The sequence below is a fragment of the Microplitis mediator genome, chromosome 3, assembly GCF_029852145.1.
Source record: "Microplitis mediator isolate UGA2020A chromosome 3, iyMicMedi2.1, whole genome shotgun sequence".
Classification (NCBI taxonomy): domain Eukaryota; kingdom Metazoa; phylum Arthropoda; class Insecta; order Hymenoptera; family Braconidae; genus Microplitis; species Microplitis mediator.
This window is the reverse complement of record NC_079971.1, coordinates 304,094-323,780: the sequence shown is the minus strand read 5'-3', so window position 1 is coordinate 323,780 and position 19,687 is coordinate 304,094. Positions and strand designations below refer to the sequence as shown.

General features: G+C 34.5%; 5 protein-coding genes across 8 annotated transcripts; 3 read left to right on the top strand and 2 right to left on the bottom strand.

Moving 5' to 3' along the window:
• Positions 1 to 3,003: 3,003 nt before the first annotated feature.
• LOC130666034 (histone H4-like) lies at positions 3,004 to 3,658 on the top strand. Its single transcript, XM_057466678.1, has one exon. It carries the CDS (start codon positions 3,218 to 3,220, stop codon positions 3,512 to 3,514), a length of 297 nt encoding a protein of 98 aa, XP_057322661.1. The 5' UTR covers positions 3,004 to 3,217; the 3' UTR covers positions 3,515 to 3,658.
• On the bottom strand, positions 3,502 to 5,458 carry LOC130666033 (C-factor-like). Of its 2 annotated transcripts, XM_057466676.1 has the most exons (5): positions 5,145 to 5,458; positions 4,563 to 4,614; positions 4,145 to 4,335; positions 3,723 to 4,087; positions 3,502 to 3,651 (listed from the first exon to the last, which is right to left on the bottom strand). In XM_057466676.1, exons 1-5 carry the CDS (start codon positions 5,271 to 5,273, stop codon positions 3,648 to 3,650), a joined length of 741 nt encoding a protein of 246 aa, XP_057322659.1. In that variant the 5' UTR covers positions 5,274 to 5,458; the 3' UTR covers positions 3,502 to 3,647. The 2 variants fall into 2 exon arrangements, with proteins under 2 accessions (XP_057322659.1, XP_057322660.1); XM_057466677.1 differs by lacking the exon at positions 3,502 to 3,651 and having other exon boundaries at positions 3,719 to 4,087.
• LOC130666032 (thioredoxin reductase 1, mitochondrial-like) lies at positions 4,902 to 7,485 on the top strand. Of its 2 annotated transcripts, none has more exons than XM_057466675.1 (3): positions 4,902 to 5,061; positions 5,809 to 6,791; positions 6,859 to 7,485. In XM_057466675.1, exons 1-3 carry the CDS (start codon positions 5,049 to 5,051, stop codon positions 7,345 to 7,347), a joined length of 1,485 nt encoding a protein of 494 aa, XP_057322658.1. In that variant the 5' UTR covers positions 4,902 to 5,048; the 3' UTR covers positions 7,348 to 7,485. The 2 variants fall into 2 exon arrangements, with proteins under 2 accessions (XP_057322658.1, XP_057322657.1); XM_057466674.1 differs by lacking the exon at positions 4,902 to 5,061 and adding an exon at positions 5,525 to 5,681.
• On the bottom strand, positions 7,236 to 14,456 carry LOC130666031 (uncharacterized). Of its 2 annotated transcripts, XM_057466673.1 has the most exons (3): positions 14,224 to 14,455; positions 13,632 to 13,996; positions 7,236 to 13,544 (listed from the first exon to the last, which is right to left on the bottom strand). In XM_057466673.1, the coding sequence occupies exons 2-3, from the start codon at positions 13,954 to 13,956 to the stop codon at positions 8,326 to 8,328; spliced, it is 5,544 nt and encodes a 1,847-aa protein (XP_057322656.1). In that variant the 5' UTR covers positions 13,957 to 13,996; positions 14,224 to 14,455; the 3' UTR covers positions 7,236 to 8,325. The 2 variants fall into 2 exon arrangements, with proteins under 2 accessions (XP_057322656.1, XP_057322654.1); XM_057466671.1 differs by having other exon boundaries at positions 7,236 to 13,996; positions 14,224 to 14,456.
• Positions 14,457 to 15,069: 613 nt separating this feature from the next.
• On the top strand, positions 15,070 to 18,320 carry LOC130665507 (sorting nexin-29). Its single transcript, XM_057465934.1, has 5 exons — positions 15,070 to 15,475; positions 15,701 to 15,960; positions 16,035 to 17,475; positions 17,556 to 17,836; positions 17,918 to 18,320. Exons 1-5 carry the CDS (start codon positions 15,473 to 15,475, stop codon positions 17,988 to 17,990), a joined length of 2,058 nt encoding a protein of 685 aa, XP_057321917.1. The 5' UTR covers positions 15,070 to 15,472; the 3' UTR covers positions 17,991 to 18,320.
• Positions 18,321 to 19,687: the final 1,367 nt, after the last annotated feature.

Genomic DNA, 19,687 nt, shown 5'->3' with positions numbered 1-19,687 from the left:
CAGAGAAATCCCAGAGAAATCCCATAGAAAATATAGACCCAGCACTCGAAGTTTGAAAAAAAAAATAGAATGATCGCAAGTTAAATTCTCTAGAAATTCCAGAGAAATCCCAGAGAAATCCCATAGAAAATATAGACCCAGCACTCGGAGTTTGAAAAAAAAAATAGAATTATCGCGAGTTAAATTCTCTAGAAATTCCAGAGAAATCCCAGAGAAATCCCATAGAAAATATAGACCCAGCACTCGGAATTAAAAAAAAAAATAGAATGATCGCAAGTTAAATTCTCTAGAAATTCCAGAGAAATCCCAGAGAAATCCCATAGAAAATATAGACCCAGCACTCGGAGTTAAAAAAAAAAATAGAATGATCGCAAGTTAAATTCTCTAGAAATTCCAGAGAAATCCCAGAGAAATCCCATAGAAAATATAGACCCAGCACTCGGAGTTTGAAAAAAAAAATAGAATTTTCGCAAGTTAAATTCTCTAGAAATTCCAGAGAAATCCCAGAGAAATCCCATAGAAAATATAGACCCAGCACTCGAAGTTTGAAAAAAAAAATAGAATGATCGCAAGTTAAATTCTCTAGAAATTCCAGAGAAATCCCAGAGAAATCCCAGAGAAAATATAGACCCAGCACTCGGAGTTTAAAAAAAAAAAAAAAGAATTTTCGCAAGTTAAATTCTCTAGAAATTCCAGAGAAATCCCAGAGAAATCCCATAGAAAATATAGACCCAGCACTCGGAGTTAAAAAAAAAAATAGAATGATCGCAAGTTAAATTCTCTAGAAATTCCAGAGAAATCCCAGAGAAATCCCATAGAAAATATAGACCCAGCACTCGGAGTTTGAAAAAAAAAATAGAATGATCGCAAGTTAAATTCTCTAGAAATTCCAGAGAAATCCCAGAGAAATCCCAGAGAAAATATAGACCCAGCACTCGGAGTTTAAAAAAAAAAAAAAAGAATTTTCGCAAGTTAAATTCTCTAGAAATTCCAGAGAAATCCCAGAGAAATCCCATAGAAAATATAGACCCAGCACTCGGAGTTAAAAAAAAAAATAGAATGATCGCAAGTTAAATTCTCTAGAAATTCCAGAGAAATCCCAGAGAAATCCCATAGAAAATATAGACCCAGCACTCGGAGTTAAAAAAAAAAATAGAATGATCGCAAGTTAAATTCTCTAGAAATTCCAGAGAAATCCCAGAGAAATCCCATAGAAAATATAGACCCAGCACTCGGAGTTTGAAGAAAAAAATAGAATTATCGCAAGTTAAATTCTCTAGAAATTCCAGAGAAATCCCAGAGAAATCCCATAGAAAATATAGACCCAGCACTCGAAGTTTGAAAAAAAAAATAGAATGATCGCAAGTTAAATTCTCTAGAAATTCCAGAGAAATCCCAGAGAAATCCCATAGAAAATATAGACCCAGCACTCGGAGTTAAAAAAAAAATAGAATGATCGCAAGTTAAATTCTCTAGAAATTCCAGAGAAATCCCAGAGAAATCCCATAGAAAATATAGACCCAGCACTCGGAGTTTGAAAAAAAAAATAGACTTATCGCAAGTTAAATTCTCTTGAAATTCCAGAGAAATCCCAGAGAAATCCCATAGAAAATATAGACCCAGCACTCGGAGTTTGAAAAAAAAAATAGAATTATCGCAAGTTAAATTCTCTAGAAATTCCAGAGAAATCCCAGAGAAATCCCATAGAAAATATAGACCCAGCACTCGGAGTTAAAAAAAAAATAGAATGATCGCAAGTTAAATTCTCTAGAAATTCCAGAGAAATCCCAGAGAAATCCCATAGAAAATATAGACCCAGCACTCGGAGTTAAAAAAAAAAATAGAATGATCGCAAGTTAAATTCTCTAGAAATTCCAGAGAAATCCCAGAGAAATCCCATAGAAAATATAGACCCAGCACTCGGAGTTTGAAAAAAAAAATAGAATTTTCGCAAGTTAAATTCTCTAGAAATTCCAGAGAAATCCCAGAGAAATCCCATAGAAAATATAGACCCAGCACTCGAAGTTTGAAAAAAAAAATAGAATGATCGCAAGTTAAATTCTCTAGAAATTCCAGAGAAATCCCAGAGAAATCCCATAGAAAATATAGACCCAGCACTCGGAGTTAAAAAAAAAAATAGAATGATCGCAAGTTAAATTCTCTAGAAATTCCAGAGAAATCCCAGAGAAATCCCATAGAAAATATAGACCCAGCACTCGGAGTTTGAAAAAAAAAATAGAATTTTCGCAAGTTAAATTCTCTAGAAATTCCAGAGAAATCCCAGAGAAATCCCATAGAAAATATAGACCCAGCACTCGAAGTTTGAAAAAAAAAATAGAATGATCGCAAGTTAAATTCTCTAGAAATTCCAGAGAAATCCCAGAGAAATCCCATAGAAAATATAGACCCAGCACTCGGAGTTAAAAAAAAAAATAGAATGATCGCAAGTTAAATTCTCTAGAAATTCCAGAGAAATCCCAGAGAAATCCCATAGAAAATATAGACCCAGCACTCGGAGTTTGAAAAAAAAAATAGAATTTTCGCAAGTTAAATTCTCTAGAAATTCCAGAGAAATCCCAGAGAAATCCCATAGAAAATATAGACCCAGCACTCGAAGTTTGAAAAAAAAAATAGAATGATCGCAAGTTAAATTCTCTAGAAATTCCAGAGAAATCCCAGAGAAATCCCATAGAAAATATAGACCCAGAGATTTGAGATTTTGCTTGAGCACTTAAAAAAAAAAAACTTTTGCGGAAATGAATCACCCTAATATATATATATATATAAAATATTATTTGAAATTTCAAAATTTGTCAACACCGTCAAAGCTTTTTAATTCTGTCGTAAGTACACTCTCGTAGTCATAAATACGGGAGCCTTCGACTATAAATTTTAAAAACAAATTAGCTTTTGATTAATTATAAATTTATGAATTTTTTTTTAAAATATTAATTCGAGTACTTTGGATCGTTTAAAAAAAATACTCGTTTAGAAAATTGAAAACTCTACACGAGCATTTTTTTTAAATTTGAAAATTTTTTTTTTTTCTAAAGTTATAAGCTTTTTCATTTTTTAAATGGCGGGTGTCGGCTAACTTCACGGTCATTTTAAAATTATCATTTACTCTACGAGTGCAACAAAGATAGTCCCGTTTATTTTTTTGAGTGTGAGAAAGAGGTCCGGTACCGTATCCCCTTAAACAAAGTCGCTCGTTAAAATGACGGGTTGTGATAAGGAAGGAAAAGGTCTAGGAAGAAATGGAACCAGACGTTATCGTAGAGTTCTTAGAGACAACATCCAGGGTATCACCAAACCAGCGATCCGTCGTCTGGCCCGTCGTGGTGGAGTCAAGCGTATTTCCGGTCTGATCTACAAAGAAACTCGTGGTGTCCTCCATGTCTTCCTTGAAAACGTCACCCTTAACGAACACGCCAAATGTAATACTGTCACCACCATGGATGTTATCTACGCTCTTTACAGGCGAGGCCATATTCTCTATGGTTTCAGAAGTTAATACCTCATTTATTTATTGTTAATTACAATTTACACCATAAAAAAATATTAATACATATAATTCTAAATGTTTAAAATAAATTTGTATTAAATATTTTAACTTTCATTTTTATTTCCTTGATTAAAGTGATGTTTTACCTGTAAAAAATAAAATTATCTGACGTTAGAAATGAAACAAAAAGTATCCATATAATTAATTTATTGCCTACCATGGTAGAGTAGTACCATCATGTTGAAGAAAAGCCCCATTGTCTTTCTCGGTAAGACCCATTACAGTTCTAACCATATCCCCGCAGCTAGAATCAATATCCAGTGGCGCATTATTACCGCCCATGTCTGTTTTTACCCATCCAGGATGCATGCAAGCCACCAAAATACCATCAGCTTCCAAATCTATACTCATTGACTTGGTAGCGGCATTCAGTGCCGTCTTGCTGCACATGTACGGATAAAATCCTCCCATTTTGTTCTCAGCGATGCTTCCAATAATAGATGTCATGTTAATAACCGCCGCACGATGTACTCCCAGACCTTGTTTCCCTGCAGCTGCTTTTTTCAGCAGCGGTAGAAATGCCTGCGAATCATCAGTCAGTCAATTATTTATTTATTCGTCGATGACATGATAGAATACCTGCGTAAACATTATCGGTGCCACAGTATTGACCAGATAAGTTTCCGTCATCTGTTCGGCCTTCACCATCCCGATTCTCGTGAACTTGGTAGCGACTCCAGCATTATTAAACAGGACATTCAAACCAGCATCTCCAACATGCGAGCTGACTTCATTAACAACTCGGGCATAGTCCTTGAAATCCTTCAAATCTAAACAATAATTTTTTATCTAAATTATTTAAAAAAAACTTTTAAAAGTTAAATATCAACCTAGACCTCCATTAGAAAGTCTGGCCTTGGCAAATATTTTATTTTCAAGGCTGCTAAATGTAATCAATATTACGCAGCAATCATACACCTACAATTCCTTTTTATAAAATAAATTCCATTGTCTTATCAAGACAAAGTAGATAAATGACGATGATTATCATCATTACCTGCTTTTATTATGTAGACATTCTTTGACTTGTCAGCAATTTCTCGTAGTTTCTGTAAATTTAATAACTAAAATTACTCATCAATTATCAATAAATCAAGACTGAAAATTTTCAGTTAATTTTTCGGATGTCTGGTACTTTTAGTGTCATAGTAAATCAAAATTGCATCAAGTAATGTAATATATGTGTCATATTATGAATATCATTCTCAATGTTACGGTCATTGGATTTAATCTTTTCCAATACAAGAAATAGATAATTAGAATTTAAAACCACGTGACACAGGAGGCGTTTAAATATAGAGGGCACTGCTCAACTTTATATACTCTGTGAATTAACTTTTCTGTACCAGACACTCAGTTGATCAGTACATCAACTTGCGGCATTGAATTTAATTTTTTATTCAATCATATTTACTTAACATTCCTCAATAAATTATATCTGACAAGCGCTTTTTTTATTTTGAATATTCAAACAAGTTATAAAATGGCGCCAGTTGGTAAGTTTTATTTAAAATTTTTTTTATTAACTAAAATTAATTTTCTAGTTATCTAACGTTTTAAAAAATAATTAATTACTTACCTCAGCTTTATTAATGTCACGACAAGTAGCAAATATTTTTTCCGGCGGATTTGGTAACTGAGTTAGGTGTTGGACCAGCCCTAGACCTAAACCTCTGTTACACCCAGTTATTAAAATTGACCGCATCATTTAAATTATTTTAAGTAGATAACTAATAATACCGTATTTTTAAAAAGTGATTGTAACTTTAACTGTAATTTGTAACAAAAGTTGACCGCAAGCTAAATGAGTCCAACGGATGCCTCAGGCTTACTCTGTTTTTATTTATCAACTTTCATTTTATGATGGAATATCTCACGAGATTGTGAATCTGCTTTGTCATACTGTAGTTAAAAAAAAAAAAAAAAAAAAGTGACGTCACTGAATATTTATCATCATTATTATAAATTTTTTTTTATAATCACAGCGCGATCATGGCGACGTTTAAACTCGTCTCCCGTCTGAAATCACTCAGTGGATTATCAATAACTTTATTTCGAATTCCTATTAATAAAAACAATTTGCTGATCAATAAAACATTTTTCGCTTGTTTTTCTAGTGAGTTTACCGTAAATAATAATAATAGTAATAATAATTTTTATCTGGTGCTTAATTATTGGTTGGAGTTGTGAAATCTTACGTAAAAAGTGTCAATACTATTGCTAACCTCAATTAAATATTTCAGGTACGACAAAGTATCAGTATGACTTGGTAGTGATTGGAGGTGGATCTGGAGGACTTGCGGCAGCTAAAGAAGCTGTTGAATTGGGAGCTAAAGTTGCAGTATTAGATTACGTGACACCTTCACCACAGGGCACTAAATGGGGACTTGGTGGTACATGTGTCAATGTCGGATGTATTCCGAAAAAATTGATGCACCAGGCAGCATTACTTGGAGAAGCTATTCATGAAGCTGCTTCATATGGTTGGCAAATACCTAATCGAGAGTCTGTGTCAGTTGACTGGGAAAGTTTGAAGACTGCGGTACAGAATCATGTAAAGTCAGTTAACTGGGTGACACGTGTCGAGTTACGTGACAAAAAAGTTGAATACATTAACGCGAATGGTTACTTCAAGGATCCTCATACAGTTGTGGGTGTTTTAAAGAACGGAGATCAGAAGGAAGTTACTGCTGAAAATGTTTTGATAGCAGTTGGCGGACGTCCAAGATACCCGGAAATCCCGGGAGCTTTGGAGTACGGAATAACGAGTGACGACATCTTCAGCTTGGACAGAGCACCTGGTAAAACTTTGGTCGTGGGTGCTGGGTACATTGGACTAGAGTGCGCTGGATTTTTAAATGGCCTTGGATACGATGCCACGGTGATGGTGAGATCTGTTGTCCTCCGTGGGTTCGATCAGCAGATGGCTAATCTTGTTGCTTCTGAAATGGAGCACCAGGGGGTTCATTTTGTACATCAAGCGAAGCCGAAAAATATTGTCAAGCAAGAAGACGGACGGCTGCTGGTTCACTGGGTTGACAAAGACGGTGAAGTCCACAAAGATGTCTATGACACGGTTTTATTTGCTATTGGACGACAGGCTTTGACTCCGCAGTTGAAATTAGAGAACGCTGGTGTCCAGGTTGTGCCAGAGACCTTTAAAATAGCTGCTGAGAATGAACAGACCAATGTTCCTAATATTTATGCTGTCGGTGACGTTCTTCATGTAAGTATTAATCATTATTATTTATTAATGTTGATTTAAATACTAAAACAATAATTATTATTTATAGAAAAGACCAGAATTGACACCAGTGGCTATCCATGCTGGTAAATTACTTGCGAGAAGGCTCTTTGGCAACTCAACGGCGACAATGGACTACGAGAACGTCGCGACAACGGTCTTCAGTCCACTGGAGTATGGGTGCGTTGGTCTAGGTGAAGAGCACGCGATATCAATATACGGCGAAGACAATGTCGAAATTTACCACGCGTTTTACAAACCCACCGAGTTCTTTATCCCGCAAAAAAATATAAAGCACTGCTACTTAAAAGTTATCGTACTCAAGAATAAGGATGAGAAAGTTATCGGCATGCACTTCATTGGTCCCCATGCTGGTGAAGTAATCCAAGGATTCGCAGCCGCTATTAAATGTAACTTGACATTCCCAATATTAAAATCAACCGTTGGTATTCATCCAACGATCGCCGAAGAATTTACTCGAGTGATGATCACCAAGAGGTCTGGCAAAGACCCCAACCCACAGAGCTGCTGTAGTTAAATTATTTTAATTTATTTTTTGATCAACATTAAACCGTCACCTTCCAGTAAAACTTTAGATTATTTTTCTATGCTAAATTCAAAAACATTTTCGCTTTGTCACAGTTTTAATTAATAAAAAAAAAGTATAAGTACTTAATTGTGTATTTTTGAAATTATTTTTAAATAAATCAACTAGGTATTTATTTATTAATATATTTTTTAAGGATACTAGGCTTATAAAAAAATGCGTAAGTTTATTTGCAAAAGAGAAATATCTTTTTATTTTTAAAATCTATATTTTTTATGTATAAATTTTAAATTTTCGCTAGCCCTCGTATCAATAAAATTAAAATTTAAGAAATAAAATAAACTAAAGCAGTAATAAATGTTAAAACATAAAAGCAAGCAAGTATTTTTTTTAAAGTTAGGCGATAAAACGTGCTTCATTTTTTAATTGTTTTATTTTAATTAATTTTTTTAAAAAAAATTTTTAGGCACGTAACACTGCCAGCAGTGTGGGCAGGTGATAATTTAATTATCCGGGTGTTCGTAATAAAAAAAATAATAATAATAATGAAAATAAACATTTCGTCTAGCAATTTAGCCATTTAATGAATAAACCAATTTTTTTTTAAATCTGCATGTTTTTTAAACTAATAATTTGTTTTTTTTTTCTTTTTTTTACAAGATAAAACTTATTTATAATTGAATAATAAACTCTATTAAGATAATTAATTATTTACACGTATTTACAAACATTTTTTTTTTTGCGCTCGTAATTAAATTTAAAGAAAAGTACAGATAGTGAGTCTATAATAAAATAATCAATTTTTTTTTTTTAATAATAAACTAATAAAACGTTTGTTGAACAAAAGAACATTTCGGCAAGCGTCTATTGAAATAAATTTAATTAAAATAAAAACTAATAAGAAATAACCGATCGAGCGTCTAAATAAATTCATATATAAGTAAATAATTACGTGATAATGACAAATTATTATTGATTAAATTGGTTATCCGGTATTCCCTCTTTCTTAAGACAGTCTGGACAATACCATTTGCCTTTTGGTGGGACCATAATACCAACGCACTCAAAGTGAAACCACTCGATGTGACAATTGCTACCATCGCACGCAATCATTTCCGAAACTTCGTCATACGGACAGCGGCAGTAACAGTAGACGTTTGCTGGCCGGTTGCTTGGTCCAGTTGGTCCGGAATTGTTTAGAGGCAACGGTGGATGAGTCGCACGTTGGTTGACTGTTGATTCACATTCCGAAGCACTAGAGTCACTGCTAGTGTCCGCGGGTTCGTCTGAGTCCGTTGTACCGGCAGTTACTGCGGTGTGGACAGAAACTGACTGAGGTACTACTGATGGTTGTGTTATTAATCCTGGCTGTGATGGTGGTAATGAAACGGGTTCTTGAACACTGGGAACAGTTGAGTAATATTTTTGTTCAACAACTGACGACGGTGGTGGACCAAAATTTTGTTTTATTGTTATACTAGGTATATAAGGTATTGAATCTGTTTTACGCCACTTTGTTGTTGTTGTTGTTGTTGCTGTTGATGCCTGTCGTTGTTGTTCCTCATCACTCGAGTCACCGTAAAATCTTTTAGGTATTCGTTTTCGCTTTGACGATCTCTTGCTGTCATTCGCTGATGTATTTTCGTTTTCACTTGTTGCTGACATGGCGCTTGAATTAATAATTCCACTTGTATCCGTATTAACTTGATGATAATTTGAATGATACATGTACTCGTCGATGGTGTTGAAAGTTGGTGGTGATATACTTTTTTTATGATACAACATATTCTTTGGAATGTTTAATTTAAGTGCCTCCATTGCGGCTTTTGTGGTACCCGGTGGTCTACCTCGTCCACGACCGCGTACCCTTTCACGGACAATATTTTCACGAATAGATTCACGTCCTTCTAATTTTTTACGTCTCTTTGTTTTTATTTTACGTTTTGCTGTTGGTTTAATTGATTTCACTACTGACGGAGCTGATGGCAATGAGTTTACATCCGGTATCGAGGATTCTATAGTACCATTTTTAACGTCACTTGAGGACGAACCAAATGCCATTGAATCGTCAGCAGAGGCTGGTGCGACTACACTAGACTCTTGGTGCATCGACTGATTTCTTCTCTCGGCTAAAAGTTTGGTTGCGTGTTGCTGAGGATACTCGTCGTAAAAATCTTCATCAGTTTCTGTTTCCGTGGTCTCGAGATCTGATTCCCTTAGAGGTAAAGCCACTGGTGCAGTATTTTCTTGTACTTCTGTAACAGCTACAGGTTCTATTGGCGCGTCATCATAAGACCTAATACCATTTTCTGGTTGGACTTCAGCAGCAGCGTCTTCTTTTATTTTTCTCCTTGCATCGCGTTCTTTTCTTCGATCTTTTCGCGTTGCCGCTGACTGTTTACGCGGCGAAGTCTCAGACGCAGAGCTATCTGAATCACTACTGCTGCTTGAAGATGAAGAACTCCCCGAAGAAGAGCTACTGCAACTACAATTAGTGCCACAGGAACAACTACTAGAGTCGCTGTCACTGGATGAATCACTTGACGATGAGCTGCCACCGGACTGTTTTTTCTTCTTAGGCGATTTCTTTTTCTTGTCATTCTCCCCGTTGGTTGTCAACGTCGAACTTTCCGTAACCTCTTCCGCTTTGGCAGCATTTTCAGGTTCTTGAATCGTTTCATCCTTAGGCGGCTCATAAACAACCCAGTAATCATGCTCAGCAGCAATATTTTTCAATATCTCATCATTGTTAGTCTTGATATCGATTTCTGGTGTCACAAGGACATCACTGGCACCCAGACTAGCAGCATAAGATTTGAAATTATCCCAAATTCCATTCATTATCACCACCTCCTGCTTATCCACTTCATCAGCTTCTTCATCCCGATTGTCATTGACTTCAGCCAATTGAATCTCCTCAGGAACTTCATTGGTCTCAATCCTACTGGTCTCATCAATTTCTTTACTTTCATCTTCATTCTTCTCCTTGTCTTTCTCCTCATCCTTACTCTTGTCCTCGCATTTATCCACTTGTTTATCTTTCTCTTTCTCCTCTTTCTTGTCCTCTTCAGAATCCGAGTCACTTTCCGAAGACAGATTCAACGGCGGCAGGTCATAAACATCAACGACCTTCCTCACTGGTTCTTTAGGTAATTTAGGAACGTCATCAGTAACAGCAGCAGTAGCAGCATCAGCTTTAGGTTCAGCTAAATTTTCCCTAGCTGCATCAGTGCTCGGCTCACAGACATCAACCTGCATCTCCGTATTTTCTGGCGGCGCTGGTGGAATTTCTGGCTGCGGTCTATGAGTGTCCTCGTGCTTAGCCACCAATTTCTTTGAAATAAATCTCTCTGGACACTCACTGCATCCGTAAGGTGCATCACCCGTGTGCAGTCTCTTGTGTACTTTAAGAGCAACAGCTCGTGTAAATTTAGCACCACATTCTTCGCAAATAAATTCACTCGGTGGTATACAAAAATGATAAACATGTGGCCATTTTTTTTGCAAACATTTTTTACAAACAACACTCTCAGTTCCGTGTTTCCAGAATAAATGTTTTGTTATATCCGGTTTATTGCGATACGCAATACCGCACCGATAACAGAGATGATGAAGTTTGTGCTTCCAGACGTGATTAGATAATTTTTGCTGGTTCCCCGTTGACTCTAGACAAACATCACAAGCATGATGACGTTTTCTCAGATGAACCATCAATCTAAATGCCGATGGAAGACTCTCGATATTACACAAACAGCATCTGTATCTTATTGTAACGCCGGCAGCATAAACTCCAGGACAAAGATGACAAAGTAACTCACTGTGATTATAAAAAGTTGATTTACACATTATACAAACTAATATTGTTTTCTGGTGCATTTTACGATTGTGAAGATACAATTCTTTGTGGACTGTGTAATAAATACGACAAAGATAACACTCGTAAGTTCTTTGTGCTGGTACATCATATGTACCACGTTTACTGTCATAACTGTCAAAATTAAAGTACAAAGACTCGATTTCATCGAGTGATTTCTTTACTCTATTGATAAATTGTTCGTATTGAATTATTATCGCTGGGTGTTGAGGTTGAAACCGGTGCTCAGCAAGCATGTGGAGAGCCAACTGTTTTCCATTGATGGCAATATGCCGCGCGTGGTTGCAGTAAACGCAGGTAGGACTAGCAGCTTCAATGCATCGTTTCAGCAGATCATCAATTTCCATACTCTCCAGCAACCCGACAACATTCAAATCTATACAGGGAAGTTCACTGTTGGCTAGCAGAATTCCATCAGACTCTGGAACAGGTTCATTTTCTGGTGACGGCATGGGTGTAGTTTCATTGTACGGTTCATCTGACTTGGCCAGATCCTCAGTCTCTTTGGTCTCTTCCTCCTGGTGAAGTTGTGCAGGTTCTGGTGAAACAGTTGGCTCTTCTTCAGGTTGATGTGATTCATTGGGCAGCGCTACTGTCAGCTTTCCACTATCTGAATCGCTGGCGTGATCACTGTCAGTTACTTCTTTATCAGAATCAATTTCTCCACTTTTATTTATCTCTTCAGCAGATTCAACTTCATCTTCATTGTCTTCTTCATCATTGAAACTATCATTGTTATTCGTGTAAGTTCCATTGCTATTAGGCGTTGCAATTGAAAACTGTGAATTTTTATTCGTGCATATTTTAATTACCAAGCTACGGTTCGTTGAATTTACACGCGTTACTGAAGCCGTCGGCGTGGGCGTAGAAGTAGTTAAAGTTGAAGTTGTAACTGGAACTGGAATTGAAACTGGAGCTGATTCTTTGACAAATGATTCTTCTTCAGTTGATCCAGACACATTCTCCGTCGTATCCGAGACATCAGGAACCTGCTCAACCGGACTAGGCTCACGGACCGGACTCGAGGCGATTTGAAGACAAGGAGAACTCTCGCGAATCGGACTAGGCAAACTTTCAACAGAGTCTTCCTTACCGTCGTCGAGAATCAGCTCTCCCTGCTCCATTTCGTCCAGCGGTTCATCCAAACTATTGACCCTATCATCATCATCATCATCATCTTCCTCATCATCATGCTTGTCTTCATCAGTGTCCCAGTCATCACTACACCTTGAAACCTGCATTATTGTATCAGTATACCTGTCAGTTTTCTCATGAACCGGAGACTTGCTGACGTCAATTTCCACCACCTGTCTTTCTTTATGACTATCAATTCTCTTGTCATCAATTTTCCCGCTAAATTTATTGTAATTTATTTCATAATCCCCTTCGATATCTTCATTTTCTTCTTCCTCCTGGGCAATCCTACTCCGATTTCGCGCGTACAAATTCGCCAATTTTCTCTGATATGACAACAAAGCCTTGTCAGTGGTTTTAAACCTAGCTTTACCGGCATTTAATAATTTCTTGGCAACTTTGTTCGCCGGATTAGGTAGCAGTGTCCGTTTATTATCACTCATCAATCGCTCATGCATCAGTGACGTATCATGTCTCTTATCATATGTTTGTCCTAGTTTACACGTAGCTAAGTGTTTTCCATTAGCTTGCCTACACATCGAACAAACTTGTTCACTGATTGGTTGTTGCGGTTGACTTGACTGAACAACATTTGTATTGACATGATTATCACCAGCACCAGCACCAGCACTAGCACTAGCACTAGAACCAGCACTAGTACCAATATTAATAGCAACACCATCATTAGCATTAAGATTAGCATTGTCATTATTGTCACCATTACCAGCGCAATAGTGCTCCGAAAAATCATCAGTCTCAGAAAAAACTTTTTCACAATCACAGCAAAGTAAATAACACGAGCCCTTAAATATTTCATAAAAATCATCAATACTATTAAATTTAAATTCCGTAACACTGTGTTTTTTAGTTAAATGATTAGATAGTCTTTCAGCTTGTCCAAACATACCAAGACAAAATAAACAAATATGTCTTTTATGAATTTCACGCATATGTAAAAAGAGATTCCAGTTTTCAAAGTACGTTCCACATGCCGCACACAAATAAACTTTACGTGTTATACGAAAATTATTATTTTTTGATAATTTGCTGGTAGCTGTTGATCGTGATGACGGTGATGATGACGATGATGATGATGACGATGTAAAAAAAGACTGCCGTTGAGTTGATATCGATTGTGATGGTTGATCAGACGTACCGGGTAATGAAGATGTAGAATTAGCTGCTTGACAAATAAATTCATGTTGTTTGAGCATTGATAATGATTTAAATGTCACTGTTGGATGACACTTTGAACACTTATATTTACCTGCTGGCTGTAAACCCAAATACTGAGCATATTCGGTTATTTTTTTGTCCTTAAAAGAATTTTGTGAGGTTACCAACCCACTAGAATCCTTACGCACTTTATTTTCTTGTGTTTGAGCAAGAATATTTTTTTTAAAACCTCTGTAGGCAACTTGGTTGGACAATCTATCATCAGAATCATCTTTATTATCATAAATATCCATAGCACATTCATTTGTGGAGTTAAAACGTTTTAATTCGTCGGTCAGTTTAGTTTCTTTGTATGACAATTGTTCGGGTATAGTCCAGGAATCATTGTTAGACGCTTCTCCATCTTCATCATCCATAATAGCACTGATGGCAACTATGGCTGCTTGCTTGTTGTATCTGAAAAAACATTAGTTTTATTATTATCTGCGCTGGGTCGGTGTCTCAATCGCCACGGATCGTGACATTTATTTATAATTCCCGGTATTTATTTCCTAGACATTGATGGGCTCAGTTTACAAACTAATTATCTTATAATTGTATGTTAAATAGAATTAATAAGCACCCGGATGAGCTTGATATCGCGCATACTTAATGCCTAGACGAGTTTGAGCAACATTGCGTACCTCGTTATTTATTGTTTATCAGAATATCCTGGCGACACTTTCTGGTCCTCCTGGTTCTTTAATTAATTATATTGTCGGCTATTATTTTATTTAATTGTGTTTGTGCTAGAGGCGTATCCCGTATACACTTTCCTGGATTACTATCCTTCCAACCCGCGCCGAAAAGGTTAGTAAAATGGCGTCATATCATCACGACACTGCTAACTCGAAGCAACTCGAGTTCTGGACGCACTCAGCTACAGTATCGTTAATTATATACTCTATACTATAGTCATCATATAAACTTTTTTTACTTTTATTTAGCGGTAACATTTCAATTTTTAATCAAAAGTCAAAAAATAATCATTTTTTTTTTATTTATGCCAAAGATTAAATTTTGAATTCATAAAATAATGGCGCCAGAATATTTAAATTTAGAAATTTGAATTTCTTTTATTAATAAAATATTTATTAAATAATTATTTTTTTTGACTCTAGTTCTAGTTTAAAGTTTAATTCATTTCGAAAAAAATATATATAGGTCTAGGTGGTGGGAGAATATCGAAAAATCGAATTGCTAAATCGATTGATCAGTCGATTAAGAACGCGGTAGTAATTAATTGTTGAAATTTAAAATTTAGCCAGCAGTAAACTCGGAAATTTTTTGAAATTATTCACAAAAAAATATTACATTTAATTTTTTAATTGTCATGTTGTAATAATTAATAATTTAATTAAAAATTCATAAAACCAGCATTTAATTAAACTGACATCTCTAGACAATTTTTTAAATCAATTGACACAGTAACTCCATCTGTCAAATGCGTTAGACATCAGCCACTTTTTTTTATTTATTTTTTTTTTATAAAAAGAAAAAAAAAGTCAACTCTTTTTTAACAAAGTCCTCTGTCTTCAACAGACTTAGAAACTTTTATGACAAATATATATATATAAATAGTGAATTAAAAAATCCGCCCCCATTTAGTACTCGCGATTGCTGAATTAACATGACAATCACCATCGTTAAATGAACAAACATTAATAATAATTCATTGTCTTGTGTTTTGTTTTTATTTAAACAAAAACAATGTACATAAAAAAAGAAAAGATAATTGTTTTAATCCAATTGTATTACGGAGTGATTTAATATTTTCTTTAATTTAATTTAATTTAACAACGCAAAGTAAAAAATTGTGATCATCAATAACTAATAAATTGAATTCGTCAAGATGATTTTTTATTCGTGATAATTATAATAATTAATTTCTCCATGGTAAGTAAAAAAAAAAAAAAATAAAAATCACTTCCTTTAATTAATCGCATTTTAAATAAAGGAAATAATTATCTGATAAGACTTGAAGTCATGAGCTAGTTTTAAACACAGCAATTATCAATAATCATGCGCGTATTTTAAGTCTTTGTCTATTTAATTTATTCATAATATATATTCATTATTTAATGACTGGTATGTATTTTTTAAAAATTAATAATAATTCAGGCGCTTCGTATGATGTCAGCAATAGTACCAGGTTCCCAGAGCACAGAATCAAACATTGAAGCAAACAATCCAGTAGATAGATTTAAACTCCAAGAAGATCTTTTAGCAGCAGCTAAATTATGTCATGTACGATTTGGTGGTCGTATGGAATTAGCAACAGAGACAGATCAATGCGTATCGAGGCTTTGTTATTCATTTGAGTCAATATTCCGCCACGGATTACGCTCTAAATCTGTTGACAAGCTCAATTCAGCTCTCAGGTAATCAATAAAGTTTAAAGAAAAAAAAAAGTTACATAGTAGAATTATAATAAATAAATAATATTTATCAATAGACACGTGTCCGATTTGGTGACGGGAGCGACAACACGAAGTGACGCAGCATTCTGGCCTTGTATTAAAGAACAATTGACCTGGCACGAACAAGAACGATTCACGGTACTGAGAAATATTCACACTGATTATGGACGTGGACGCGCTTGGTTAAGAGCAGCCTTGAATGAACGTTCACTTGAACGTCATTTGCTGTCAATTATAAACTCAAATACTTTGGCGCCGTTTTACGAAGACTGGGCATTTCTTTTGGATCAAGAGAGATCCGCAGTACTACCGACAGTAGCTGCTGGTTTGGGTACTATAGTATTCGCGATACGCGTTGATAACGAAGAGCTTGATCAGCGAACAGAGAATGGTGAAATTGGTAAATGCAAATCATCCCAATCAGAGCCGATTATTTCTGTAGGAATTGTTGAGTCAAATACAAATCGTGATAGAGTTAGAAAAAAAGTGCCAATGCATATAATATCATTTGATAATGACGAGGATGAGAGAGGTGTAATTGATACTACTGGCGTATCAATTAGTGCACCGCCTACTTGTTTAAATTCTCCTACTGCTCTTACTGCTGTTACTTCTTCAACAAATGCTGATAATTTAGAACAAGTATCGTTAGATCTTGATAAAGCTGAATCTCATACTGAAGACACTGCTGGTATATTAGATTTTTCGCCAAACACTAGTACAAGTTGGGTGAGAAATGAATGTCCAGAAGAAGAACGTGTGCTGACTCCACTTACTGACGTTGGTAGCATGGGTGGATTAGTTCCTGTATCACCATTAGATCAAACTCTAGACGACATGCTGGTAACTCTGCCAAATTACATTGACGATGCGTCTGAACTTACGGAAAACGCCGTCGAGGCAATCGAACCCCTCGGATTGGATCCGCATGTAGACGCCAGTGAGTTGGATACTGAAGCTCTGCGAGTACGACTTCTTGCTATGGGAGAAGTCCTCGAACAGGCTAAAGAAGATGCGGTTACCAGCAGACTTCAGCTCGCGCGTTTTCAACGGCAACACCAAAATTATTTAGAGCGCCATGAAGTTCAGTTGCAAGCTTTGAATCGCGAAAATGAACTGCTGAGGCAGCAGCTGAGGAAGTACGTCACCGCCGTTCAGATGTTGAGGCGAGATTCCGATGCCACCTTGTCTGAAGACGAACAATCGAGAGATTATCACTACGAGGCTGAGCAGTATCAAGAGAAGTTGGTCCAGGTTGCCGAAATGCATGCAGAGTTGATGGAATTCAACGCGCGGTTGACAATGCAGTTGACTAATCGTGATAATTTAGTAAAGAGGCTGCAAGCTGAGCTAGAATGTCTTCGCGGTCCACTTAATGAAGAAGATATGCCCGCTGATCCGCCTTGTTTTATTAACATCTGGATCCCCTCGGCTTTTCTCACGGGACAGGCTTCTGACGTTCATCATGTCTATCAGGTCTCTTGGGATTTTTATTTTATCTATTTATTTATTTCATTAGCTGATTTATTTATGTATTGACTAATTTTTTGCCACAGATTTACGTACGTATCAGAGACATGGAATGGAATATTTATCGGCGATACGCACAATTCTACTCTCTCTACAGAGAGCTAAAGAAACATGACAGCGTGGTAACGACTTTTGAATTTCCTCCGAAAAAAACTTTGGGTAATAAAGACGCAAAGTTCGTCGAAGAAAGAAGACAAAAGTTGCAGCAATGGTTGAGACGAGTCGTTGGACGATTGGCTCAATGTTCTCCTGCATTTACCATACGGCCTACTAAACAAACTTTAATTTCATTGATGCCATTCTTTGGGTAATTTAATTATCTTATTATTTAAAATTAATTAATTTATTATTTATTAAAGTAATTAATAAGTAGTTAATTTAATTACAGCGATCAGGCGAATAATGAAGAACGAAAGTCGAGGAATAATTTATCGTCTTCTCCTCAATACATGGGCCTGTGAATTATTTAAAGCTTTAATTGTACATACAAAGTTTATGTATATAATAGATGAATTTATATACAATACAAATATATAGTACTACGATTATTATTTTAAAAATATATACATGAGAAATTATTGTAAAGAAATAATAGATTTCTTCTTGATCTACTTAACTATTATTTTAAAATAGAAAAATAATTTTATTGGAAATGGTAAACTGTTCAATGTATTAGAGTCTAATAGCTCGTTTGTACAGTATTGTTTTATTGTATAAATTTTTAAATGTATTAAATTGATTTATTAAAAGCTGGCCTTTTATAGAAGGACTAATTGGTTATAAAAAAATTAGTTTTTTTTTTTTTATTTACCATTAATTTTTATAAAATTTTAACAAATTGTTGTTAACAATTATAATTACTTTGAATAAAATTATTCATAGGATTTTATCAATTGGTGGAATGAATGATATTTATTATTTGGGTACGTGGTACGTCCGAAATTAATTTTTTTGTGGTGTCTACTCGAATTATTCGGACGATTACTGTTTAAATTTATTATTTTATCAGTTTTGTTTATCTTTTATGAGTTAACAAATTATTAATGACCTCGATATATCTTACGTTAATTTATGCATTGCTAGTTGTGTAATAAATATATCGTTATCTCTTATTTTTATTTATCATTCAGATAAACAAATAATTAAATTACTTATCTGTAAATTAAATTTGTAGCTCTAAGTAATTTAGATTCATTAAAAAAGAAAATACTATTGGTCAATTACAAAAACTGAGAAAATTCCCGCAATTACTTGATTTCAGAAAAAAGTCAGTAAATTATGAAAAGTTCTTTTAAAAAAAACACTCCGCCAAATTTTATTTGTTAGAAAATGCAAATTAACTTATACATATTTAAAGAAATTTCTAAACAAATCATACAGAAGTCAGCGCCAAACTTACCTTTTTAGAAAGTTTACATTTTCACACTAAAAATTTCAAAAAATATTACAATTATATTAGAGGTGTTTAGTTAAAATAAAAAAAAAAAACAAAGTATGATGATAAATTTTAAAAAATTTTTATTTATTTAAGGCGACTTAACATTTAATATAAAAAGGTACACTTTTTTCATACTTATGTTTTAGAATAAAAATAAAAGTGCATATTATTATTAAAAACAAGTACATTCAACATTAAAAGTAAATGTTGATAAATAATAATTATAATAATACAAATAATTAATTGGTTTTTTTTTTGTTTTTTTAAATAATTATTATTTCATAATAAAGATACGTCTAGCCGTTTGCGCAAATTAATCTTTTTTTTTTTTTTTCATTCACTATGGAAAGGTAAAAGTTATTTCATTGAAATAATAAAAATACAATAAAACGCAATTATTAAAAAAAATAATAATGAAAACTGAGATCAGTTAAGTCTAGACTAAAATTTTTTTAAAAAAATTATTTAAGTAAAAAAAACAAAAAAAAATAAAATAAAATAAAACCTTTCCATACTGAGACTCTAGAGGTGTGTTACATATTATAATTAATTTATATCGATACGAGAAAAATAATAATAAGTATACATTTATTAATTAATTAATCATTAATATTATTGTTATGTTGATATATAAAAAAAAATATGAATTTATAATTTACGATACTAGTAATTACTTATAAAATAATATTAATAAAATAAAACTATACATAATAATATGCC

Excerpts from the sequence above, each read along its gene's own strand:
- LOC130666034 (XM_057466678.1), top strand. The coding sequence starts at position 3,218 with ATGACGGGTTGTGATAAGGAAGGAAAAGGTCTAGGAAGAAATGGAACC.
- LOC130666033 (XM_057466676.1), bottom strand. The coding sequence starts at position 5,273 with ATGATGCGGTCAATTTTAATAACTGGGTGTAACAGAGGTTTAGGTCTA. Across the intron at positions 4,615-5,144 it reads GTGACATTAATAAAGCTGAG|AAACTACGAGAAATTGCTGA; the intron begins GTAAGTAATTAA and ends TTAAATTTACAG. Across the intron at positions 4,088-4,144 it reads CACCGATAATGTTTACGCAG|GCATTTCTACCGCTGCTGAA; the intron begins GTATTCTATCAT and ends GATGATTCGCAG.
- LOC130666032 (XM_057466674.1), top strand. The coding sequence starts at position 5,558 with ATGGCGACGTTTAAACTCGTCTCCCGTCTGAAATCACTCAGTGGATTA. Across the intron at positions 5,682-5,808 it reads ATTTTTCGCTTGTTTTTCTA|GTACGACAAAGTATCAGTAT; the intron begins GTGAGTTTACCG and ends TAAATATTTCAG. Across the intron at positions 6,792-6,858 it reads CTGTCGGTGACGTTCTTCAT|AAAAGACCAGAATTGACACC; the intron begins GTAAGTATTAAT and ends TATTATTTATAG.
- LOC130666031 (XM_057466671.1), bottom strand. The coding sequence starts at position 13,956 with ATGGATGATGAAGATGGAGAAGCGTCTAACAATGATTCCTGGACTATA.
- LOC130665507 (XM_057465934.1), top strand. Across the intron at positions 15,961-16,034 it reads AAGCTCAATTCAGCTCTCAG|ACACGTGTCCGATTTGGTGA; the intron begins GTAATCAATAAA and ends ATTTATCAATAG. Across the intron at positions 17,837-17,917 it reads TCATTGATGCCATTCTTTGG|CGATCAGGCGAATAATGAAG; the intron begins GTAATTTAATTA and ends ATTTAATTACAG.